The following is a 25,795-nucleotide window of genomic DNA, read 5'->3' on the forward strand; positions in this document are numbered from 1 at the left end:
CTACACTTCCAGTCCAGCTCCCTGCTAATGACCATGGGAAGTCAGTGAAGGATGGCCAAATTCTCAGGCCCATGAACCCACATAGGAGACCTGGAGGAAGCTCCTGGCTTTGACCTTGCCCAGCCCCAGCTGTTGCAACCATTTGGGGAAGTAAAACCAACAGAAGGAAGACTGACTCTCTCTCTCTCTCTCTCTCTCTCTCTCTCTCTCTCTCCCCCCCCCCCTCCCTGTGTCTGTCTCTCTCTGTCTCCCTCTTCCTCCCCAACTTTGCCTTTCTAAATCAATCAATCATTGAAAAAAAAAAGAATGAGCCTTTTCTGTTAATTGGATTATTTTGTTTTCTCCTACTTCTTGCAGTTTTTCACCACCAGATCCTATTGTAAGATTTGGCTGCTTAGTGTAAATGAGCTTTGTGGTCATATTTCTTGTTAATAAGCTCCTATTCAGCCTTGAGGTAGGGCCCTACTTAAGCCAGACCTTCCTGAGGAGCCTGTGCTGCCCTCTGTGGCATGCAGTACCCATCCTCCCCTGGGCACCCCCACTCAGCTCCTTCACTCTTTCCTCTCTGATGCATGGTTGGAGTCTCTTCTGGAATCACTGCAAGGATACAGACCTCATCCCACAGAGCTGGAAGTCACCTTCTTGAGTGTCTCCAAGAACCCGCAGCATGCTGAGCACAGGGATGGGCTCGGGGCATCTGAAAGAGATCTGCATCCACAGTCCTGCTGGGTGTTCAGCAGTTTTCTGGGTGCAAATTTCCAGGTCAAATTTGTCTTTGCCACTTGGCATCTGAAAGGCATTGGACAAGCTTCATCCTTTCCCTGGTAAAACTGTGCTCCCACTAAGAGCGTTGCTGAGGATTGGAATGTCCAGGTGGTGCCAACAGTCAAGAACAGCTATAGAGGCGTGCTGTGGGCGTGGGTGACCCATTGGAGCTCAGCGTGGTGGGGACATTCAGATGCAAGGGCTGACTTAGATGGAATTACACGAAGCTTTCCTGAAGAGGTTCTTCTGGGGTTGACAGGCCCTTGGTTGCATGTGAATCTGGTTTTTTCAAACAGGGAGCCTTTGAGATTTGAGTCATTTAGAGATTTAGCATGATGCTACAAGCTTAGGCAAAGCCATTTTTTTTTTGTCATGCTCTGCCAATTTTTCTAAAGTAGGGTTATGGGTGCATGTGTGTTTATGCACGTGCAAGTGTGTGTGTGTGTGTGTGTGTGTGTATAAGTGCTTGGGATAAATAAAAGATGGGTTGAATTTCGCCTGGCATGGCAGCTGTCATCTCTAGTAACCTTAAAGCAGTTTACCAAATGGAATTTGATTGGTTTCCTTCCATTCTATTTTTATTTTGTAGTCATTTTAATATATGGGAAACCAACTGCTTCCAAGGAGACATTTTGTCACTAAAGCCTGTTATTTGGTTTAACTACCATGGACCCTGCTTCAGCAGCATTGAGGACTGTGGAGAGGACTTGTGAGATCTCTCACAAGATCTGAGCATGGCAGTGAGCTACCAGTATGCAGTGTACAAAGACCAAAACAGGCAGGCTGAGCAGCCAAGTGTCGTGTGTTCAGTGGAGTTTGGCGTGTCCACCTTGTGGAGCTGTCACGGAGCCCTCCCTCACCTATATCTGCTGTCCTCAGCACCGCTGTGGCCTGCGGCACCAGATCCCTTCTAGCCCACAGCACCCTGTGCCCTGATTAGACAGGAATCAGCAAGTCTGCTGAGTACATGTTTAATGTGACACAGATGTGAGACATACTGCAGATCGTTCTGCTTTACAAATTTTCTACATTTTGCATTTCATCAGCGTTGCTTATTATTTACAGAATGTAACTTGAGACAGCAGAACAGATTGTAATTTTTAGAAAGGTTTGGGGGGCAGGGGGTCTTTTGTCACCAGGTTGAACGTCATGGCACCAAACAGAAATGTACCCCTTTGTGGAGACACTGAAGGGTGTCATGGAGCTGCCAGCTTCTTTCCTCTTCCTCTCTGGCCAAAGAAAGGACTCTGTTGATCCTAGTCCCCATTCAGGTGCATGGAGCCTCTGCTTGCCTTATTCCTGCTGTGTCTTTATACTCCAGCACTGTGGCAAGAAGAAAGACCACATGCGAGTCCAAAGAGAAGATGCCATGTCTTATTTCTAGAGGGGCACATTTAGCTGGGGGTGGACGTGGCTTCTGGGAAAGCTCAGCCATAGGTTCCACATGAGGGCAGGCAGTTCCAGAGCACCGGCCCGCCACGAGAAAGATGAACAGTAGGTGCTCCGGTGATTATTTTATGTTTCTAGTTTTAAATTTTTCTTTTAAGGAAAAGCAAACCTAAAACTTGGGCCTGAAATCATGAAAGCCACATGGAATCTCAACAGAGAGTTCTTGGGATTTGAGCAAGGGGAGAGAGTTGATCAGTTGGTCAGAAGGTGCTGAGCTGTTCAGAGTGCCAGGCCTAGATTCTGCCTCCTGTGAAAGGCCTAATCCCTGTGTAGCTGCCAGGGTCAAGACCACCAGGTGGCTCTCCAGTACCTCGTTCTAGTGTCCCCCTTGGTGGAGTGAGCTACAGTCCTGTGCTCCAAGTGTCCCTGCTTCCACTGGCAGAGCAGGGCAGGAGTCCCTGCAGCCAGTCTGCTCCCTCAGCCTCAGGAGCTGCATCCTGCATCTCCTGCCACCAGTTCTAGCTGCCCTGTGAACTTCACGTCACCCAGTCACCCACATAGGTAGTAAGCATGCATACAAGGTCTGGCGTTGTGCAAAGTGCTGGGGAGAGAGGAAAATGCCTGCTGCATGTAGCTTCCAGTCAGCATGCTCAGCTCTCAGGGAGGGCTGAGCCGCAGCTGCTGTTGTGTGACCCTCTGTGGTTCTCCAGTGTTCCCTGTACCTCCAAAAAGTCTGGTCCTGTTAACTAATCTGCCAGAAAATGGTACTTTGACCACCCTCAGGACACGTCCCTATACTGCAAGATGGTCTTGCAGACTTTACCTAGAAGAAGTGTTTGCTGACTATTAATAGAAATGTTCTAAAATTTTACCAATTCCAGTTCTAAGGAGTTAGCATCTACTACAATGCATTGAGCAGCTGGCGGTTTGCAGGCCAGTTCTGTAAGGAGGTATAGTCCAGATGGGGCCAGTCAGGGGCATAAACTCTATAAGCAAGCCCCAGTGGGAAACACTGAAAACCACCCTCTGAGAATCCTGACAGATGCAGGAAGGCATGTCCCCCATGGGGCACTGTCAAAACACATTCTGCTGGATGCAGTTGACTTGATATACGCAGTAATTCCAAGGGGAGACGGTTGATTTCTATGTGCCAGGCACCAGGCTGTGTAGATTTTTTTTGCTCACTCTTTATCTCAGAATCAGTAACAGAATATTTGTTGTATTCTGACTGAGGAGGAGACTAGGACTGAGAACAGTCCAGTACCTTCTCCATTGTCTCTCAGCTGATTAATGGCTGCACTGGGATCTCATGCTATTTGTTTTTTTTTTTTTTTTTTTTCTGAAGCCCCATTGTTCCCCTCCCTGCTTGCTCCCAACTCATCTTTTCCTCTCTTTTGGGTGAGGATAGGTCTATAAGTCTATAAGAAAGAAATTATGTTATAATTTGCCAAAAACTAAACTGAGGGTGTACCTGCTTTTTGGTGTATTTTTAGTTTAGTCAGCTTATTCTCAACATTTGTGTCCAGTAGCACAACGTCCGGTTTATCAGAAAGCATGTTTTTTGACCCATGTGAAGCATCTTGAGTTTGGCAAAAGAGGTGACAAAGAACTTGACCGTGACTGAAGAAATGGCTGTCAATGTGACACTCTCTGATGTTATACCTAAAGCCTGGTTGATTACAATGTTGAAAGTATAAACCACATCCTACGTAAGAGAGCTGGTTCGAATCCCTGCTCCTCCATTTCCTATACAACTGCCTGCAAATACACCTGGGAAGGCAAAAGAGGACAGCCCAAATGTTTGGGCGCTTGACATCCATATGGGAGACCTAGGTGGAATTCCAGGCTCCTGGCTTCAGCCTAGCCCACCCATGGCCATTACAGCAGTTTTGGAGGTAAACCAGCAAACAGAAGATTACTATCTGTCTTTTCCTTTCTCTGTATCTTTCAAATACATTTTTCTTTAAAAATGCATCTTTTTAAAAAAATGAGTTATGACATTTCAAGTTAGGCTGGACTCTCAGTGTAACAGTATCCAGTTGTTGGGGATTCTTTATAAAGTAAATCTGCCTTGCCCCTCTCTACCCTGTCTTATTAAAGAGGAGTCTTACCCCCTCAGGCAGTTGACTAAGAAAAAAATCTGAAGTATTTTTGTCTTAGTATTTAAATCCCAGAAGGTCTATTTGTTGGCATTAGTCATACCAGCTGTCACAGTTATAATGTCATGAGTACCCCCAAACATGTGTTAGGTTAGGGTGAAGCCTTGACCCCTATAAACAAGTCAGGTGTGAATCCCAGTGATGAGAGCAAGCCCAGCCCAGGAAATGTAGTCCCTGCTGTGGGATGGCAAATTACTGAAAAGTTAACAAGATAAATACAGTTTCTAATGATCTCACGAATCACCATCTTCCCCATACCTTCAGTGGCAGAGTATACTGTGGAATTTTATGTGTTGTTACATATGTGACTTCAGGACTCCAGAGAGAGGTTAAGTACAATGTTAACAAGAAATCAGAAGGGAAATGCTTCGGTTTGAAACCATGAGCCTCCCCAGTAGGAAACCATGGTGAGAAAGATTAGCCATTACAGCCAAGCCGCTGAGTGAGATCAGGGCCCCTGTTGGTAGCCACTCTACCTCTGCAGGTGCACTCGTGACAGCAGGTGGTATTTTCCTGAGTGTCTCCAATGTGCCAGCCAGTGTGCAAAGCACCATACCTGTATTAGCTTCACCCCACACAGCAACCTCATTATCACCTCCATTTTGTAGATGAGGAAGCCAAGGATCAAGAAGTTGTGTATGGATGATGGTTTGTAAATGGTGACCGTGCCCGGCTGTAGAGCCCATCTCAGCACTACGTCACACTGCCTCTCTCTGGCACTCCGCTGCTGCCATGGGCTTCGGGTTTCTAGTCACCAGATCTGCCACAACTCTTTGAGCTCCCTGGAAACTTCATTCATCCCGTCTTCCTCAAGGTCTAGCCACTGTGGTAGCTCAGGAAAGGTTCTTTAAATGAGGGGTGGTGGCAAGCACAGCCATTCTCAGGTATCTGAACAGACTTCTCTGTTCTAGCTACCTTAGCTTGCACCCTCACTCAGTGACTTCACGTAAGAACCAGCCTGTACTGACGTCAAGAGAGTTTTTTAAAAAAAAAATGATTGAATGCTGTCTCTGAGGAGGCTCTAGAAGGTGGGTTCTGTTTCAGAACTTTGGGAAAGAAAGTCTTTTTTTTTTTTTAAAGATTTATTTATTTTTATTGGAAAGTCAGATATACAGAGGGGAGAGATAGAGAGGAAGATCTTCCGTCCAATGATTTACTCCACAAGTGATCGCAGTGGCCGGTGCTTTGCCAGTCTGGAGCCAGGAGCCAGGAACTTCCTCCAAGTCTCCCACACAGGTGCAAAATCCCAAGGCTTTGTGCTGTCCTCGACTGCTTTCCCAGGCCACAAGCAGGGAGCTGGATGGGAAGTGGAGCTGCTGGAATAAGAACTGGCACCCATATGGGAGCCTGGTGCATTCAAGGCGAGGACATCAGCCACTAGGCCATGCCGCCGGACCCTTGAGAAAGAAAGTCTTATGTAAACTGATTCAGAGGTTTGCATCTTCTCAGAGCCTTCTGATTACGTTTGTGCTGAAGGGAGTGAAGGGAGAATGTCCACTTAGTCCTGGGGAGTGGATGCACAGAGGGGAGGGCCTGCCGGGCAGTCGCAGATGCAGCCTGCGGTGAGTCAGACAAGCACACCACGGGAGCGTAGGCAAGGCTTGTAACCCACTCACATGCACCTGCGCAGGGGGCACTGCTTCCATGGGCTGGTAGGTTCCTTTTAGAGATGACAGATGTTTGACCTTTCAGACAAGAACCATGCCATCTCATAGCTGTTATCAGCTAACAGTATTTGACCTTCTGTTGTCAGTCTAATTCTTTGTGTTCAGTCAAGCATTGTGTGTATCAGTTGGAGATTTAATTAAAACAGAGGTCTTAGACACATATGTAAAGTAAATCCACCCATGATCCATCACTTTGTTGAGGTCAGTACATACAGCCCCCAGGGAAGATGCAGCCATCAGTTGAATAAACATCCTGTTAGGCTAGGAAGTCCCATGTTTGACACACACACACTCTTCACTCAGTTACTGATTGTTTTCCAACATCACTTGGCTGATAGACATTGGCCATGACAGACGTCTCCACCAGCTAATAACTTAAGCTGTACAGGGGCATGTGTCTGTGAGCACAACATCTGTCTTCAACTAATACAGCTATGACATAGTTACTCATCATATATGCTAAGAACAAATAGTGGATGGCCAACTGCTACCCTCCTCGCTCCACCCCCCCCCCATCTGAAATGCAAAGGCAGCCGGGTGGAATCAGTTAGACCTTCCTGTGGTACCTTGTTTGGATTTATTGTTGCTTAAAGAAAATGACATGACTTGTTTTTGTCCCTCTGATCTTGGGTTTTGGGGCCTCCCGTGGATGTCGGATAGCAGTGGCCAGATGGAGACTTCCTCTCTGCTGGGTTCCCCCCGCCCAGGGCAGCTATCTGCAGTCTATCAGCCACTACATTAGCAGCACCTTCCCCAGGAAGGAGTCTTCCGTGCTGTGCTGCCGACTCTGGCGTTTTCACGGAGTTCAAAGCTCAAGCTCGTTTGGTGCTGACATTTTGGATTAGCTGGTTGACTGGAAGGACTGCTTCTTTCTGTACACTGTGAAATTTATAAACCGCAGCAGCCAACGGCTTAAGATGGCCGGCAAACCCCCAGCTGGCCACAATTAAATATACCACAGGCCTTTGGCTCAACAAAGGTTTGTGGAGGCAGAGTGGCTGCATCCACACTGAACAGACGCCGCTGTAAACTCTTTCATGTTGCATGTTGGTTAGTTAGAGACGCTGTCCACTAATGAGAGGTGAGGGCTGCAGTTTGGCCATCTCTTGTTTAATAATCCTCTCTTTGCCTTTAGAACTGCGGCCGCAAGGCCCTGCCCAAGTAGCAGCACATCATAGCCTGGGTGCTGCTTGTAAAGAAGGGAACTGAGTGCCTGGGGGAGTCGACAGGGGACCGGAACAGACAGGTGTTGGCCACTACACTCTAGCTTTAATGGCAGCACTTGCAACTAGTCTGTGCTTTTCATTGGACTCCTTACCTTTTAGCTTGAAAGAAAAAAAGTAAAACTCTGTCATGTTCTGTTCAAGCAGCAAGAATTTAAAGTTTAGACCAGTGCTACCCAGGATGCAACTCAAATATTCGGTTCTGGAAAGGCATTTAGCCTGCCCAATGGTTTAGATGCCAATGTCAGAGAACCTAAAACAACTTCTGAAGCCAAATTCCTGCTAGTGTGGGTCCTGGAAGGCAGTGATGGTGGCTCAGTTTGGTGGGAAACAAGGATTGAGTTCCCATCTTCCAGTTTCAGCGCAGCTCAGTCTTGGCCATTCAGGCATTTGAGGGATAACTACCAGGTGGAGGAATCTGTTCTCATTTCTCTCTCTCTCTCTCTCTCTCTCTTTCTCTCTCGCTTGCTCACTCTCCTTCCTTCCCCCTCCCCTTCCTCTCCTTCCCTCCTTCCCTGCCTCTCTCTCCTTCCTCCCCCCTCCCTCTCTCTCCAATAAATAAAAATTTAAGAAACATAGGTCTGTTCTGTAGCTATAGCAACTGCATTTTAAGTTGCAGGTGGCTGAGTTGCTGGTCCCTTACAAATACATTGTGGATGGAAATATAAATAGAGTTCAGCTGCTTTGAAAATAGCTTGAATTGTCTTGATATATGAATGTCCCCCGGGATCTTGGAGTTAACCTTCCAGAAGTGTACTCAGAGTTCACTAGAAGGTGTGTATAGGAACGTTCTGTTCATAACAGCAGCATCTGTAATCACAAAGCCGGGGCATGACCCATGTGCCATCTGTAGGAAGGTGGCTAAATCATGGATTAGACCTACAATGGGTTACTAATGCAGCAGACATGATAACGGAATTTTAACTGCACACAGAGGAATGGCCAAATCTTAGCAGTGACATCCCCCAGTAGCTGAAACCAGAGACTATAACAAGAACATATTGAAGCATACTCTAAAATAAATAAAACTCCTTTGAAAGAAGAACAAGGGAACGATAAACATAAGGGTCAGAGTCTCAGCTGCCTTGGGGGGAAGAGTGACTGGGGAACTGGGGACCGGGCTACAGGGGGACACACGGATGTCGTAGTCAGTGTGGGAGCTGTGTGGTGGGAAGGGTGCATCAGGGGCTTATTTGTGTTGTGTCAAAGAAACAGTGATCGTATCTGTGAGCTCCAGACTGAGAATAAGTGGCGTGTCCAGCTGTAATGCCCGATGTTTACAAAACAAACAAACCAAAGCAGGAGTGGAGTCCTGTGCCTGCTGGTGTTGATGGGTTCACTGGGAAATGCTCAAAAGTGACTCAGGAATGAGAGCTCAGAACTGGACACACCACACCCCTGAATTGTGGAGGGCGACCAGGTTAGGACTGTTGTAACTGGAGTAAAACTAGTTTCAAAGGATAATCTGAATTTATAGTGTTACCTCACCATATGCAGAAAACACAGCATCTCCCAGCATCTGGCCTAAGGAACCTCACTTTGAACTTGACTGGCTTACAGGGCTTGGAAACACTAGCTAATTGTTGTGATTTATACTTTTTTCTTTCCTTTTAGGAAGATTTACTTTATTATTATTTTTTTAATTTGGAAGGCAAAATAATGGAGAATGTGAGAGAGATTTCCTATTTGCTAGTTGACTTTTCAAATGCCTGCCGCAGCCAGAGCTGAGATAGGAGAAAACAAGGCACCAGAAGCTCCACCTGGGTCTCTCACTCAGGCGACAGAGATGCAAGTGTGCTTGAGCCGCCTTCTGCTGCCTTCCCAGGCACGTTAGCAGGAAGCTCGATTGGAAGCAGAGTAACCAAGACTTAAACCAGGCATTCCTGCCTGTGTGGTATGCCAACATCACAAGCAGTGGCTTCTCACATTAAACCATAACATCATCCCCAATTATTATTTGATTAAATCTGGGATTGAGTTTTTGGCACAAGTGGCTTTAAGCACCATCTTCCCGCACCCTCGACTACAGTCTATCAGTTTAAATTTAAGGAGTTTACACTAGAGTTGAGTTTCAGAGAAGAACGAATTGCTTTTCAGGCATTGACATGTTAAAGAAATAGAATATGGAAAGAATTCTTGAATTCAGCTTTTTGCTCTCACTAAGAGCATGTGAAAGTCACTCCTGTAAGTAGTCCCTGTGTTTACAAGACTGTATCACACAGGTCACATTTTGCCCTCCCTTCCTCTGTGTTGGTGTGCACAGTGAGTCTGAATGCCACCATGAGCTTCTGCACTAGGATCCAACGCTGGTAACTAACTTTGCTCTTGATGTTTGGTTGACCACAAGTGAGAACCTTGGAGATGGGGAGATAGATAAGAGAAGAAACCTGGGAGTCAGTGTTACACAAGGGAGCTGCTCTGCTTGGCTTTTCATTGATACTTTGGTAGGCCTGAAGTTTGCAAGTTTCAGATGATGTATTGGGAGTGCACATGAGGTTGAATCACTGAACTCTGGAGAAGGCCCCGAGGGAGGCCGCTGAGTCAGGAAGTAACTGTTTGTGCTGAAGAGCTCCTTGACCATGTAATAATACAAGGCAGTTTACTTACCTTCCCAGCCATTCCTTCTTTGTTATGGAATGTGATTTCCAGGAGCTCTGTTCCAGAAATAAGTCCCTTTTCTTGGCGTCTCTGGCTTCCTTGCACTGTGCTAGAGGAACTTAGGACTCTGTGTATGTAAGTTTCCTCCTACATGATAGCAGACTTTTTTCTCAGCTTTGTTTACCAAAGAAATGATTTTTTATAAGGAAAAAAACTAAGTGTTCACAGAAATGTTAATATCCACAGACTAGGCAGACACCCTGAGCTTTCTGTCAGGAAAAGGGAATTCTGCTTGGTTCGCGTTTTGCCTTACTCTTGACTACTGACTTGGAAAGCTCAGAATCTTATTTACTGTCCACTAAAGTTTGCATATCACCATTCCTTTGTAATATAGAACAGGACTCTTGTACCAACCCCCACCCACAAATGCATTTACTCCTTGTATTAATACAGACAGCTTCTTTCCCATAAACCATATGCTATTCTAGATGCCAGCCTCTATTCCAAATAGGGAGCTAAAAATAAGTAAAAAATTCATCTAAGTAAAATGTGAAACAAAGGTGTTTTAAGCAGATGAGCAATTCAATCTAATTTCTGTTCTCCCAGAGCCATGCTCATTGCCATGAGAAACTTGAGTAAGGATAGAAGTAGAGAGAGCGAGTTTAGAGGCTGTTGAGGCTAGTGTAATAATGCTGTGCAGATCCAGCCATCATTTGCTAGTTAAGGTAGGGAAAGAAAGAAAAAGTTGGATCTGGGATGTATATTGAAGTTGAACCTATAGGCCTCCCAGTAGGTTGTGGAGATGTGCTGAGAAGTCAGAATCAAACCTGGTATTGAAAGGAAGCAAGCCTTGCCATGTTCCCCTTGCGGGCAATCTCGTGGGCTGAGTGAGCAGGGCTGCCTTGGGCAGAGGAGATTAGCCTGTCTAGGCATTTCTGAAACAGCAGCAGGCATCACTAGGCAAGGAGACGAGGCCAGGGCTCCTTCCCCTTGGCTTCCCTTGCTTGCCATGATTTGTTGTCATTCTTCAAAGAGCATTTGTCAAGCTGCTGCTCCAGTGGGCTGGCAGTGGCTCTATACCACCCCCATTACTTTCATTCAATAGCAGATCTAAATAGCCAACATTAGGTCTGGATCTCTTAAAAGAAGAATTGCAACCAGACACAATGGAAGTGTGCAAGGATATGTATGTGTGTATATATAAATACACACACACATGTATTTTATACCCATTCCCTTTGTGCAAATCACTGAAAATACTCTCTTCATGTCACCATTGAACAGCACAAGTGATAATATTCAGAGCATCTGTGGAATCAACTTTTGAGAAATTATCACTGGTTTGGGGCTTCTCCAGCACACCTCAACCATTACCCAAATATGGGGCTGTCTCTCCAAGGTCAGGGTCTGTGAGCTGGGTACTGTCCTGAGTTCGGGCTTTGCAGTTGTGCTGGGTTGCAGTGGACTGTGCCTGGCCTGTGGCCAGTGTCTCATTGTTTCTGTTCCTGTTGCTATCCCAGTGTGCCTAGTAAGCCAGTCGCCCCATTGCTGTTAGTGCATAGTTCTGAAGACAGGTTCAGTGTCTTAAGCCTATTTCTTTCAGATATGTCTAGAGAGGGTTGTTTTGCTTCAGTGGGTTCCAGGAACAAGTAATAAAAAGTACAGCAAGTACAAGGCCGAGGACAGACCCAGCACACTCTTATCAGTCATCTGAAATATGCATAGCCTTTCCAAGACAAATATGGACTCCTGTTTCTAGGAAAACACCAAAAAGTACTTATCAATTACCCTGCACATGGCTTGTGGAAAAAGACAACATGAGCCTACCCTGAAAGCCATAGCAAAGCAGATTCCTTTGGGCTGCTGACAGCTGAGTGGCAAGGGCGGAGCTGCTGCAGAGCCCAGACTGTCCGGTGATGGGGACCTGGGGCCTTTCTTCCTCCTCCAGTCCCTCACGCCTCACCTGGCCAAGAGCGTCTTAGAAGTCTGGTGGTTTGGTGTGTTCTCACAAAGTGTCAGCCTTCTTCCTGTCCCGTTGCAAGCTCAGAGATGGCTCTGCAGAGGCACTAAAGACTCCGTGGGGGCTGAGCTCTGTAGTCAGGGCCACGCAGGGAGTGGCCCATCTGTGACTGAGCACAAGCTTGACGGTCACTGTCTTATTTGGTCTTTACAGCAGTCGCGTGAGGTCACTGTCATCCTCTTCCCCTTCCTGTCTGACAGAGGAAGCTAAAATTGAGCCTTAAGGAAGTGAACTCACCCATGATCAGAGCTGGAAACAGTGGAGGCAGGATACACACCAGCCACCACCTGACAGCATATTCCTGAGCAGTACCACCATTCAACTCTGGTCACTCACCTCCAATGTGTCTTGTATTGAGTTGTGAGGTCATGTCAACCTCAACATCTAACCTCTTCATTTTTGCCTCTTTTCCCCATGTAGGACTCAAGCACAGAGGGTTCGGAAGCCACGCTGCTGCACAGGGCCCCAGGGGCTGCTCCCCCGCTACTCCGAGAGCCAAGCAGAAGGGCAGGAGCAGCTCTTCAAACTAACAGACAACATCCAGGATGAATTGTAAGTGGGAGCTCAAGGAAAGCAACCCGTTGTGTGCTCAGTCCTCTTTTCTTGTGTCCCAGCATCACCCTGCCTTTGAGCTCAGAGACGCTCAAAGGACCCCTCACACCAAGGATTCTGTAGGTGTAGGCACAGCTGCTTGTCAACAGCCCTTACTCAGCAGTTCCCACCATTTGATAGTTGGGCCTAAGTATCTTGTTTCCAGAAAATGGCAGTTTCTTTCCTGTTAATTCCAAGAGAGAAGCTAGTGACCATAATGTTCTCAATTTTAACAGTTTCTTCCCTTTCTAAAATTTTCTTAAACTTTAGTCTCCTGCTGTTTGCTGCAGAATGCCACAAAAGAAAACAGATAAATAACAAGACTAGTAGCTGAACATTTTAGAAATGCAATTTCCTTAAGAATGTTTGTTGTACTTCTTTAACTATGGAGTCTTGTACATCTAGAGTCTTATCATGCTCGTGAGTCCAGTTAGCAAGGTTGCACATGCTTAACCTGGTATAATTGAACATTGCTGTTTTAGAGTATTCTGCAGAGGCCCATGTAACATAAAATGCTCTATAACCTGCAAAGGTACTAGACCCATCTGTACGGAAAAGCAGTTGGTTATAGCTGATGAGTAACAAAATGCCTAGTTCAGTTTTTTTACTGGCTATTTGCCGCATGTAAAGCTAACACACCAGGGAGGGGAACAGTTTTGAGAGCTGCACGTACGTGTTCAGAATAGAGTGCCTGGTGTGGATAATTTCCGGTTAGTCTCCAGTGTCACCATTAGAGCCAGTGCTGCTAAACATCATCTCCTGTTCTTGCAGCCATGATTGAATGCAAAGGTTGAGACTGAACCCACAGTGTGTGTCCTACATCGTCCTATAAGGGTCCTTGCAGCTGACCCACCCCCACCCTTGGGACACTCTTGCATGTCTCTTGACAGGTTGATTCTCTCAGTCTGCTTTGGTTATCTTGAAAACATCTGTTGGGCCCTGGGAAGCCCAGAATTAGAATACTGGTTGATTCTAGTGCTGGGGAGTGCTTTTTCTCACCATAACTGAGAGAAAAAGCAATGTAGTGTCTTTTGTAAGGACACTAACTTGTTGGATCAGGGACCCAACCTTAGGACCTCATTTAATCATATGACTTCCTCACTCCCAGTGGTCATGTAGGGCTCAGGGTCCCAACATCTGAATTTGAGGAAGGGCACAGTTCATGCCTTAGCATGTGTCATTGCTGGTTCTGCTCTTACTGTAGCTGCAGTCCTCGCTCTCCTAGTTAGAATCCCCAGCAGTTTCACTCCAGGAGAAGGGAAAGTCATTATATTCCTGCCTCTCTTGGGGTAAGCATCTGGTACTAGGACTGACCATTGTACTTCTTTGCTGGAGGAACTTTCCATCCTTGGATCAGAGACCTGGAAAGTCATTCCTTGGAGCCAAGTCCATTAGAATAGCAGCCTCTGAAGGGTTGGGGTTTTTGTCTCCAATTTATGAAAAAAAATCCTCAGCACCTGGAACAGCAGCTCAGGTATAGTAAGCCCTTGATCAATGTAGCTGGGTAGCTGCAGGTTTGTACCTCTATGAGCACTTGTCTGTCTTTCAGTCACGAGGTGTGGATTAGAGATTTAGATTATGTGTTCTTATGTGATCTGCTTTTTTCTCCCCAACACCTCCTCTCCACTCAAGTCAAACCAGCGTCTGGTCCTTGTAAAGTTCATTTGCAGTAGAATGAACATCAGGCCAGAAAACCCTAAGGGGAGGTCGTGCAGAGTGGCTTGGCGTGTGCCGTGGAAGACAGAGAAGAAGCACAGAGTGGAGTGCACGTGAGAACAGTCAAAATCCACATCGCTGGAGTTCACATGAACTCAGAAATCAGGATGAGTGAATTTTGACTTTAAAGATGAAAACCATGTGTCTCCGCCCAAATTGTTGGTTAACTCTTGCCAGAAACTGTTGAAGGAGGCACATGACCATGGGTGTGCGCAAGGAGGAAGCCAAGAGGGGACCAGGAACCAGCAAGTGCTTCTCTGAGTCTCCTCAGCCCGTCAGCCTGCATCCTCAAGCAATGCGCATGGTGCAGTCATTGCTTTGTAAGGAAGGGGTTTTCAGGAAAAGCACATGAGCACCAAATTATACCTTTGACTTTTATCCTAGATTTGTAATTAAAAACATGTTCAAAGGCTTAATTATTTGCATATTTCCCTGCAGAGTTAACCCCTTAAAAGAATCTTGAATACCTTGCTCTACTGTTCTAACTAAATGCTTCCACATTTCTTTCCAGTTGGACTCATGGTTTCACTTCTGGACAATACTGTGTAATTACTTCCTGATGCAGTGAAAGCCCCACCAAGTCCTCATGTGGAAGCAGCTCCTACTCCACTCCCCCAGAGCGAACTGCATTTAAGTTTTTCATTTTATTCAGTTAATTGGTATTTAAAAAAAGATGGTTACTGGCATGTTACTTAAGGTCTGGTGGGCTAAAGAGGCTTCAGTTTCAAACTCATCATTTCCTCTCTGACAAGTTGCAGAATTACCATTGTGCCCCATTTCTGTGAATTTTGGTTATAAACAAAATTCTTGGTTAAGATGATAAAGTAAAAGTAGTTAGTACTATGTGATGAAATTAGGCTTTTTTGTCCAGTGGTGCCTAACTTATAGTCAGAAACTTCATTTTTGTATTTTGCACAAACTTTCTACTTTGTTTGTGACATTCCCTGTCAGACAAGGGCACATCTGGGGCTTGGAGTGCTGGGTTGGCTCTTTCTCTCTGACAAGGAAGCTCCCAAGCTGCCCCGTGACCCCAAGCTGCTCCAGCTGCTGGTTTCTGGAGTTGGGTCATGGGTTCCTGTTACCAACTATGAAGAAAATAGCATTGATGAGATTTTTAAAGACTGAAGAGTATTTAAAAACAAAGCAGTGTTAGCTTCTAAACCCATTAGCCAGTAAGTCCTTTCTCTTTTTAATGAAATCAGTTTCATGCACATGGTCAGTTTACTCAAAAATACAGAAAAAAGTGAAGAGGAAAAGTCTCCTTTCTTGTCACTTCTGTAAGTATACTGAAGGCACTTCACATCTTGTCTGTTCTTTTTTGAGAAGTTGTATAAAAAGACAGAAATCTGTTTTTGAGCACCTGTTGTAGTATTGATTTGAATAACATATAACTATAGATATAAACCATATGATAAATACACCATCTCAGAACAAAGACAAGACAGTCCTTTTGAGGAGTGCCATAGAATCATTAGTTTCTATTTTCGGAAGCCAGAAATAACCTATCAATAGCTATTGATACTTAGGAATCTGGATATTCTCTGATATGCTACTGAATTAAAACTTCTACTTTGCAGATTAGCCAGCTACTATGATACAAGTAATGACTTCCTAAATCGCTAATAATAAATTAAGTTAGAAGTTTAATGGAGGATTTATTGAGAGGATTTTATAAAAGATTTGTTTTAAAGGCAGAGATACAGAGAGGGAGAGAGATGAAGAGACAGAGATCTATCCACTTCTTCACTCAAAAATGGCTACAAAAATGGTCAAAACCAGGAATCTGGAACTCCATCTAGGTCTCCCCCTGTGAATGTAGGAGCCCAAGTATTTGAGCCCTCCCCTGTCACCTTCCCAGGGGTTTTAGTAGGTCGCTGGATCAGAAATTGGCCATCTGGGATTCAGCCAGTGCTCATATAAGATGTTGTTATCACAGGCAGAGGCCTGACCTCACTGCCCCACAAGGCCGGCGCCTGGGGGATTCTTCTCTACTGGGGAAAACTTGCCCAGTGTGCAAGTTGCCTGTGTGCTGGCCAGTTTTACCAAACCAGCATTGTCTTAGAGTCCCTAAGCTACACATTCATTCCCCCTGCTGTGTGCCAGCTCTGTCTTCAGCCAGTTCACAGTTTAGCAAAGAAAGCAGACTATGCATCACTAGCTCTTGGCATGATTGCTGTTGGGATGGAAGGATGACCCAAGTGCTATGGGAACACAGAGGGGAAGGATTCATTCATGCCCAGAGGACCAGGGAAGGCTTCTCAGGAAGGCTGTGGGCAGCAAACTTAATCTTGCAGGTGGTAGAGGAATATGCCACGGAGAGAAGGCAGAGGCCTGGGTAGAATTGCTGGTGGCGTGCCCAGCAAAGTAAGGCATGTGGGCAGCAGCACCTGTGTGGGAGGAGCAGGTGCAGCAAAGCACAGAGAGGCAGCCCAGGCTGACTGTGAAGGCCTGGCACATGCAGTTCACACCAAGGAGCTTGCTGTTCCTACAGGCCTCCTCTGAGACTGTGAAAAAGAGAATCCAACCTATATGGCACATGAAGATGTGCTTTTGCTGGCCACCAAGAGCCAGTCACCCAGGGAGGCAGGAGCCCCGTGGAGTGGTTCAGAAAGAGCTAGAAAGGCCTGAAGACATAATGGCAGTGGAGATGGAGGCAGGCCAGGGTGAAGAGGGCTTAAAAGGTAGAGCCATTGGAATCTGGATGAGGAGCAGATTGAGAAGGTTTGAGCGTGGTGCTATAGTGGAGAGCAGAGGGCTAAGGGAGGACCAGGCAGCTCAGCTGTGGAGGCCCTGGGTTACCCTGCTTGGGCACACACAGAGGGATGGTCTGCAAGGCCCATACTCCGGACCACGCCAGGTACCCTGGCAGAGAGGAGCCTATTTGGGAAGTGCTGCTGGAGCAAGATGACTCAGATGGTTCTGATTCTGAATTGATGAGAAGGGAAGAGAGTACAATGTATAAATATAGAGCTAAGAAAGAAATGCACAGAGGGCAACTGGAAGTTACCTAGCAGATTTCTCTCTCCAGGAATTCCATGTGGGCTAGTAACTGGGGCGCCCGGTCCTCACCCTACTGAGAGAAGGCATGGGCATTTATCTGGAGGCGTCTCTCCATAGGCTGGGCTAGTCCGGCCCCTGACCCCAGCAGGAGAGAGCTGCCTCCCACAAGGCTCTCCCTTCTGCTGTGGTCCCTCCTGCAGCCTGAACATTGTTACACAGAGCAGGGCAGCAAAGTTCTATGCAAAGGCAAGTGAGAAGCAGAGCCACGTGGCCCCAGGGTGCTGGTCCCAAAAGCAGGTCTGCCATGTGACGTGACGTGGCATGAGAGGACCTGTGAGGTTTGCACGAGCTGCTAAGACTCATGGGCAGTGCTCATCGTGGTGCGTCTATTCCATGCTATGGGCACTGTGCCCATCTTGGGAGAGGGTGCTGACCAGGTGCTGCTGCTTTGACTCAGAAGAAACTTGATGAGAGTTAAAACTGAAGCTTCTCATTGAAGTTTTTAGATTGTACAAAATCTTTCTTTCTGGTAGAATCAATGGATGTGTCTCCAGCAACCTAAACTGAGTGGTGGGAGACCTGGGCAGCCTTCCCAGCACTCCTGCTCATCTCGCAAGCTAAAACTCCCCAGGGGCCCATGTCCTTTCCCACTCCTCCCCTGAGTTAAGACTAAATCAGAACAGGACTATGTTCCAAGTCCACTGAGACACACTGGTGGGGGCGTCCCATGTGCCATCCCTCCAGGTTCCCAGGACTCACTTCTCATGTAGACCTGGCCATTGAGGTACAAAGTGGAAACAGTCTGGGGCTCCACACTGAACTAGAGGATGCGTGCTCTACTGTGTAGCTGAGAGCCTAGGGGTGAGGCTGCTGTGGGCAGCCAGGAGGGAGAGGGGAGCCCTGTATGTAGCCTTGATGGGTTGCAGGCCACTGAGGGGGAAGTCCCAGAGAGGCTGCAGGTGCTCAGCAAGGCAGGTTTCTCTGCTCACCTGGGGCAGGTTGCAGAGTGCTCTCCAGCTAACAAGGGGAACAGCCTGGAACTGTTTTAGTTTTTCTTTGCCGAGGTCTCCATATTTTGTTAAAAAAAAAAAACGGAAGTTGACAATACAGCAGTGCTGCTGAGTGATGAGACTTGATACAGGAGGTAGGAGAGATGGAGTGGTACCTTTGGTGTGAACATTCAGAATGTGCTGGTGCTGGTGAGGAGATCTGCAGAATCTGCAGGGCTACTTAACAAATTCCTGGCTGTGAGCTACCCTAGGCTTCACACTGACTGCGAAGGAAGCCGAGCTGCAGGGAAAGCTGCCCAGTCGCCTGAGCTGCCTGCCGTGGGCTTTGCCTGCCTTTCAGGGGAACCTTGCAGCTCAGAGCCACTTTTCTTCCAGAAAGTTCCTGTCCTGCAGGGGGATTTGTGTCCCTATGGCACCTGGGAAATGAACACTTTAAAAGCTATAAACCTATCACAAAGTTGGAAGTATACCCACTGGCCCCCACGGAAGGCCTGACCCTTCCCACGAGTTGTGCGTAATGTCAACTGCAGCAGGGCCCAGCAGGCTGGTTGGGGGGCTGGGGCCTGAGAAAGGAAGGGCCCTTTCCTGGGCTCAGCTAGCGGGGAGGGGGGGATCTAACCTCAGTCCACTGTCAGTCATCTGTCACCCAGGTGCTATGACCAACTTCAGAACCTCCTGGGAACCCATCACAGCCTCAGTAACCACTTGCTTGGCCCAGCTGTGCTCAGGAGCATAGCCAGTTTTCCAACCAATTCTAACTTGAAAACCTGATACTTTGATAGTTGGGATGCTTTCTCATGTTCATTTTTAACATATTTATTTATTTTAATCTATTTGAAGTGCAGAGTAACAAGAGATTTTGCATCCCCTGGGCACTCCCCAAATGTCTCTAACAGCTGGGGCTAGGCCAGGCCAAAACCAGGAGCCAGAAATTCTTAGCAGGGTCTCCCGTGTGGGTGGCAAGGGGCCACGTTCTTGAGCTATCATCTGCATGCCAGGAGCATTAGCAGGGAGCTGGATTGGAAGCAGAGCAGAAGGGGCTTGGCCAGCACTCCAGTATGGGATGTGAGCATCCAGAATGGCAGCTTAGCCCATCGTGCCACAAAGCCCACCCCAAGGCCCACTGTCGTAGATCTCACTCAGTGTGATTCAGTGGTGATGCTGTCCCCGTGCCATCCGCGTGGGCCATCAGAAAGCCCATGCTGAGGCCCTAACACTGCAAGCCACTGGGTATTTCTGTTTTTGGCACTTAACAAGTCTGTGTTCTCAGCTTTGCCAACTGCTTAGGACTGAAAAATAAACCCCAGTTATGTCCTGGGAAATTGTGGTTAAAATGGCAACTGGCACAGGCTGATGCTTACTGAGTGCTTGTGGGGTGGCCCACTCAGTGCTGTTCTGGGAGACACAGATACACGTGTGGCCCACACTTACAGGGCTTCTGGCAGTAAGAGTCAGAGAGCTGAGATACTTACTCAGAAGACACTGAAGAACAAGCAGCATTAGGAGTGTCCTGGGAGGTCAGTGCAGTGACGCTGTCACAAGCAGGAAGGGGCTAGAGGGCAAGGGGAATTTCCAGGACAAGTTGGAACTTGTCAATCCCCAGGCAAGCAGAGAGCTAGGGAGTGGGAGATGTATTCTGAATGAGGCTCTGCCCGTGATGCCCAGAGCATGCTCAGCTTGGCCCCACACAGGCAGGCCTTCTCCAGGGCATGCTGGGCTCCTTTTTCTGCCTCTTCTTGAAGGATTTGCAACCACTGACCCAGGAGCAAAGCTGCCTTGGACCCAGGTTCCAGAACAGTTGCAGGTGGGGCAGTGGCAGTTTAGAAACCGGAGCTTGGCAGCCAGTCTCTCATCAGCTCTTAGTATTCTGGCTGTCATCCACTTTCTTTCTCACTGTCCCTTGAGACCGCAGCCCCATTGTGAAAGGCTGTCACAAGATGCAGGGAGGCCGCCAGGCTGGGTGGGGGAGCAGCCACTGCGGTTTCCAGAGTTCACTCCTCTTTACTCGGTGGCCAAGCCTCCTCCTCCTCGGGGAGGTTTGACCTGCTTACATTGCTGCTGTGATCTGTGAGCTCCATGCAGGGGAACTCTCCAGGCTAAGAGTTCAGAAAAATGAAGAAGACTACAGCTTTTCCAAATTATCTGGATGTGGAACAGCCCCATGAGTCCCCTGGCCCTGGATGTGTCCAGAACCTGGGTGCCCTCACTTAGAGCAGTGAGGAAGGAAGCAGACCCAGGCAGGGGTACACACACTACAGTGCCATGCCAGCTGCCCTGGCTGGCATGTTGGCAAACCTGTCTCCCCTTGACTGTCATCCAGTGTCTCGGTGGTTCCTCAGCCACGCTGGGTGGTGAGCTTCCCCGACGGCTGTGTCAGTTTAACATTTGAAGGCACTGTGTTCTCTTTGTCACAGAAAGCCTTGTTGGGTTTTCGCTAACCTTTTGCTATCCAGAAATGCTCACCAGAAGCACACCCCATAGAATGAATATCCAGAATGTGCAGTAGTTGGGGCTGTTGTGTGGGATCAGCCCTAGCTACACTGAGTGCCCGGATGGAGGGGGGTGTGTGCTGTATACTCGATCCTCCCCACGCTCCCTTGAAGCAAGAGTCACTCTTAGTCCTAACATGATGAAGGATCTGCTGCAAGCTCAGACCTTCAGACCCCAGTGCTCCATGGGCCTCCATCCCTGCCTGCCGGCTCTGTTCTGAGGAGTCATCCAGCCGCTGAACATTGCCGCATTCTCGTCTGTTCCTTGGCAGCTTCATAGCCGTGGAGAACACAGACAGCTACTGCGTGCTCATCTCCTCCAAGGCGGTGTACTTCCTGAAGAGCGGGGACTACGTGGACAGAGAGGCCATTTTCCTAGAAGTCAAGTACGATGACCTCTACCACTGCCTTGTCTCCAAAGACCACGGGAAGGTGTATGTGCAGGTGACCAAGAAAGCAGTGAACTCGAGCAGTGGCGTGTCCATCCCGGGGCCGTCCCACCAGAAGCCGATGGTGAGTTCCCACCCAGCCATCCTCCCCAGGCAGGTGCATGAGGCTGGGGAGGTGGAAGGCTCTGCCGCCCTCTGTCCTGCGCCCCTCCCAGCTGCCCCACAAATGGCCCTGGTGAGTTCCCCACCACTGCACCTCCATCGCTCCTGGAGACAGTGAAGCGGCAATGTTTCCTCTAGCTGACTGTCGGGGACGGCTGGCGCAATACACAGGGCATCTTCTTTCCTGAAATGTCGCTCTGTGATTCCATGTGTGGAACCCAAGATGAGAGATCACTCTCAGGCTTCTCCGCTTCTGTCACTGTAGAAACCATGACTTCCTATTCTGTGCAGAGAAGCACGTCTAGCATATATCTAAATACAGAGAACACCTATTCCCCACAGGCAGGAGCAACGTGGGTGACAAGAGTTTCTGTGCATAACTAGTGTTTGCCAGGGGCCTGCTGTGTGCCAGGTGGACCCCGAGTGCTTCCCAGGGCTTGACTGCTTCTCTTCTCGTCCCCACTTGACTGGCAAGGAGTGAAATGGTGAGGCAGGTGGACTCCCTCAGGTCCACACAGCAACCAGAGTCAGTGATCCGACTGCAGAACCGGCTGGCTGGAACACAGAACAGGTGTGGGGAAGCTGCTGATGGCAAGCAAGTTGGACTTGATGTCTCATGGGACAGCCAGGTGTTAGTCCCGCCCATCCTCCCCTCGGTGCCAGGGTTCTGAGGACTGCTTAGTCTTGTCCTTCTGTGGGTAAACATAGCAGATGGCAGCCTGTCTCCTTCTCTCTGCTCAGCACTTGCTCGGATCCGGGTGGCTTTGCCCAGGCTCTCTGGGGTCCCTGACCCAGTGTCATAAGCAGCCCAGATGTTAGCTTTTCACAGGCTCCCTTTCTTGGTGGATGGCATTGCCTGGCCTCCTCTCCACCCACTGCCCTTAGGAAGGCCTTTGCTGAGCTGTATTCCTCCTGGGCCAGCAGCATCGCCTCCTGGGAAATGACTTTTAAAAGATTCCAGCGATCCGCCCAGAATCTCAGAATTAACCTAAGAGCAGGCCCTGGGAATGAAGAATGCCACATGGTTCTAGTGTGCTCCTGGGTCACAGCTGGGCGTGGGTCAACCGCCCATGTCCTCTGTATCCCCAGGCGTTTCCCAGGGACACTCACTGTGCTGTCCTCTGCAGGTCCATGTGAAATCCGAGGCCCTTGCCGTCAAGCTGTCGCAGGAGATCAACTATGCAAAGAGCCTTTACTACGAGCAGCAGCTCATGCTGAGGCTCAGTGAGAACCAGGAGCACCTGGAGCTGGACGCCTGAGCACGCGGCCGTGGAGGAGCGATGCTGCAGCCATGGCCAGGCCAGCCCGGCTCAAAGCCCAGGGAGAGGAGAACCTCACGGGAGGTGTGAGTGGAAGCCCTGCTCACCTGTGCCACTTGGCGTGACGTTAGATGATGGGGAAGTAATTTTTTAAACACTATTGAGTGAATAACATAAAGAAAGTACTGAGATGAATCTAATGCTGAGACTGCCCTGTATTTTGTTGACTTGTATATATGTACAAGCACTTGTTTGTAAATAGATAGGAACATCTCAGAAGGGGCCCTGTGACCTGTGGGAAGGTGTGTTCAATGTATAGTCATATAAAATTCTGTTGGACCTTCTATTGCACTAATCGTACACAGCTAATTCAGGGTACTCTATAGAAAGGCATCCTCAGGAGGGGGAACAGGACCATACTGAGCTTTTACAGACTAAAGGAAGCGTGGGAAACAGGTGGTGGGAGACCCGGTGCCAGCCTGATGTCTGGGCAGCCCATGCCATCCAGGCCCGAGGGACAAGCTGGGACCCCAGAAGCAGAGCTGGCCTTGGGTGTGCAGGGGAAGCATGGGTGCCCACTCTTCCTTGCCCTCCCCACACATTCCCCCTTAGCTGCTCACAGATCATATTGCAATCTGTTTGGCTCTCTCCTAAGCAGTCTCCCTGAGTGTGTTTTGGGTTGCTTTAATGGCCATTGGCAGGTGTTTCAAACGTTGGTAAGCTCTTTTGTCTTAAAAGAAGAAAAATCCCATTGCTTGTTGTGCAAAGTCACAGTTGCAATGAGCACAATGTCCCTCTGAAGCCCAGCAGCTCAGGAGCAAGTCCTGGGCTCTCCTGGCTTGACAGCCTCCCGGCCTCACAGCAACAGAGGACAGAGGGGTTAGTGACGCAGTGGTAAAGGGCCGTTCTGTGAGCTCCTCATGGGAGCCTGCTTTGGCGGAGGTGTCAGAATCCAGCCAGCCCCAGTGCCCCCTGCTCCTCGGGCCTTCTTTTTGCTATTTTTCCTTTTCTGTGAGAAATAAATGGGGAAGGGGGGGCTCATTCCAGAATGAATAAGCCACCTTGTGATTTTAACATTTTTATTTTAATAAAGCTAATCAGTTTCTAGAGTCTTGCCGTGTGGAGCTGAGGTGCGGGGTGACTTGGCAGTGGTGCCAAAGGTTTGGGAATTTCTGACACATAACCCAGGTGCTTCCGGGACCCAGGAAGTTGGTTCTCTTGTTCGCACGCACCTCCCTCTTCCTCTCTGTGCATTCACTGCTGCTCAGCTCAGTGCTGGTGGAAAGCTCCCTCCTCCTGAGCTCCAAGCGTTAGGCTACAAGGGGCTTGCAGGTCGCAGAGTTCAGCTTCCTTTGGCGGGCTTTGTGTTGGGCGGGGCGGTTGGGATGCCGTGTGCGCATGCCCAAGAGCCAAGGCCTGACTCCTCCCGCTCTTCCTCTGCGCCTACATCTGCCCCCCGCACCCCCCCCCCAAGTTGGTTCGTGGTTTTTGTCATCAGTACCCACTAAAGATGAGACTCTCAGAGAGTTGGTGGTGTTCGCCAGTGAGCCTTGTGTCACTTCCTGGAAAAGGTCACTTGAAATTCTTTTTTTGGATTAAAGAGCTCAGCGTCCCTACTGACTGCAGGAAGTTGGCTGCCGAGGGCTGCCCAGGGGGCTGGCACTCCACAGGCCTCCTCCTGGCCTCTTCTGATTTCCATCAGCTCTTTAAATAGTCGCCCATCTCCCCAGATTGCACAACCACTCCCTTTGACATTTGCGCCTTAAAAGAGACAGATGTGAAAATGGGATCCAAAGACCAAGTGGGGTGGGGCGGTAGGGTGTTGGGAGGGCCAACTGGGAGGCTCCAAAAACTGCCTCCTCCTTCCTCCCAGGCCGGGCTAAGGTTTCAGGGGCTTGTGACGCAGCTTTCTGCTTCGCCCAAGTCCCTGGGAGGAGCAGGTCTTGCCCCTGGTGCCCGGAATGCCCGTCTCTCTCTAACCAGTGCTGTCTGAGACCATTCTAGGACAATTTCTACCAGCTTTCTCGCTGCCACAAATCCGCCATTCCTCTCCAAGGATGGTGAAGTGAATGGAGTGAGGGGCCATGGGAAGCTGTCCCTTGGAGAGTTCCCTGGCCCAGCACAGTTGGCCCAATCACTGTCTCTCCTTGCCGACAAGCCCGGGGTCCTCACACTTGCAGCCAAGGACAGGCGGTGGCCTCTGCTCTGGCCAAGCGCCTTGCTGCAGGGGCTGCTCACCCCTGTGTCTTGAGAATCTTCTGTGCCTCAAAATAACAGTCGTCACTGCTGGGCAAGATTGTGGGGAGTGACTGTCATTGTCCCCAGGGTGTTACGGCTCCTCCATCCGGGCCTTACCCCAGAGTTGTCATTCCTCTTCCTGTGGAATAAAATGTGCTGTTGACCTCCCAGACTTGTTTGTGTTCTTCTGGTTGCTTGGCGTTCCTTAAATTCTAGAACCATCACCAATGACAAATACCAAGCCTAGCAGCCTAGCACGGCATCCGCAATCAAATGCAGCCTCTGCACTCACTCGCTCAATCAGGGAAGTGCATCGCAGACAACCCTACACCTGCAGCAAGTCCCTGCTTCCCCAGGCAGAGAGAACACCACAAATCTACCCCCCCTCCACATAACCCCAGCCTTCCTAGCTGTAGCTGTGGCTATGGCTATAGCTCAGCCCTCCTGGCTGGGATGGGGCTCAGCCCTCCTGGCTGTGACTGCAGCTGTAGCTTAGCCCTCTTGGTTGCGAGTGAGGGTGTGGTACAGCCCTCCTGGCTGGGATGGGGCTCAGCCCTCCTGGCTGGGATGGGGCTCAGCCCTCCTGACTGGGATAGGGCTCAGCCCTCCTGGCTGTGACTGCAGCTGTAGCTTAGCCCTCCTGGTTGCGAGTGAGGCTGTGGTACAGCCCTCCTGGCTGGGGTGGGGCTGAGGTTCCGCCCTTCTTGGCTGATCCAAGGTCCTAGGGATGGAGGTCACCATCGCTTAGCGTTTGGCGGAAATAAAGAAAACTGCGAAGAGAGAGTGAGCAGCAAGGGGGCCCAGAGCGCAGAGGTTTCAAAGATGGGCCAACAGAGGCCACTGATAATCCAGGCCAGTGCAGCGCCATTGTCACCCCAGGAGTCCTCTCTGGGGAAGTTTCAATGGCATGGCAGGTGTGAAAGGTGTGAAAGCCAGGTCGGAGTAAGTGGGTCCCAGAGAAAGATGGAAGAGAATGGACCTTGGCGACCCCAAGGGAGACTGGCCTTGAGTGGGAGGAGAGAGACAGCTGGCACCTTCCGAGGGAACAGGTGCCAGCCATGGGGAGAAGGCGATGAGCTGGCGAGGTGGGTGAGGTGTGTCTGCATGAGGGATAGGAGTG

The 25,795-nt window shown here is 48.9% G+C and overlaps 1 protein-coding gene across 3 annotated transcripts in view; it reads left to right on the forward strand.

Moving 5' to 3' along the window:
* The window catches only part of VPS13D (vacuolar protein sorting 13 homolog D), a 245,173-nt gene extending 220,330 nt beyond the window's left edge, over window positions 1-24,843 (forward strand). For all 3 annotated transcript variants that reach the window (XM_040987935.1, XM_040987936.1, XM_040987937.1), the window contains exons 67-69: window positions 12,242-12,373; window positions 20,900-21,140; window positions 22,306-24,843. In XM_040987935.1, the coding sequence (XP_040843869.1) occupies window positions 12,242-12,373; window positions 20,900-21,140; window positions 22,306-22,437 (505 nt within the window). In that variant the 3' untranslated portion in view covers window positions 22,438-24,843. The remainder of the gene's footprint in view (window positions 1-12,241; window positions 12,374-20,899; window positions 21,141-22,305) is intronic.
* The last annotated feature ends 952 nt before the right edge of the window (window positions 24,844-25,795 follow it).

Source organism: Ochotona curzoniae, unplaced genomic scaffold (genome assembly GCF_017591425.1).
Source record: "Ochotona curzoniae isolate NIBS_2020 unplaced genomic scaffold, NIBS_Ocur_1.0 contig_4792, whole genome shotgun sequence".
In the NCBI taxonomy this organism is placed as follows: Eukaryota; Metazoa; Chordata; class Mammalia; order Lagomorpha; family Ochotonidae; genus Ochotona; species Ochotona curzoniae.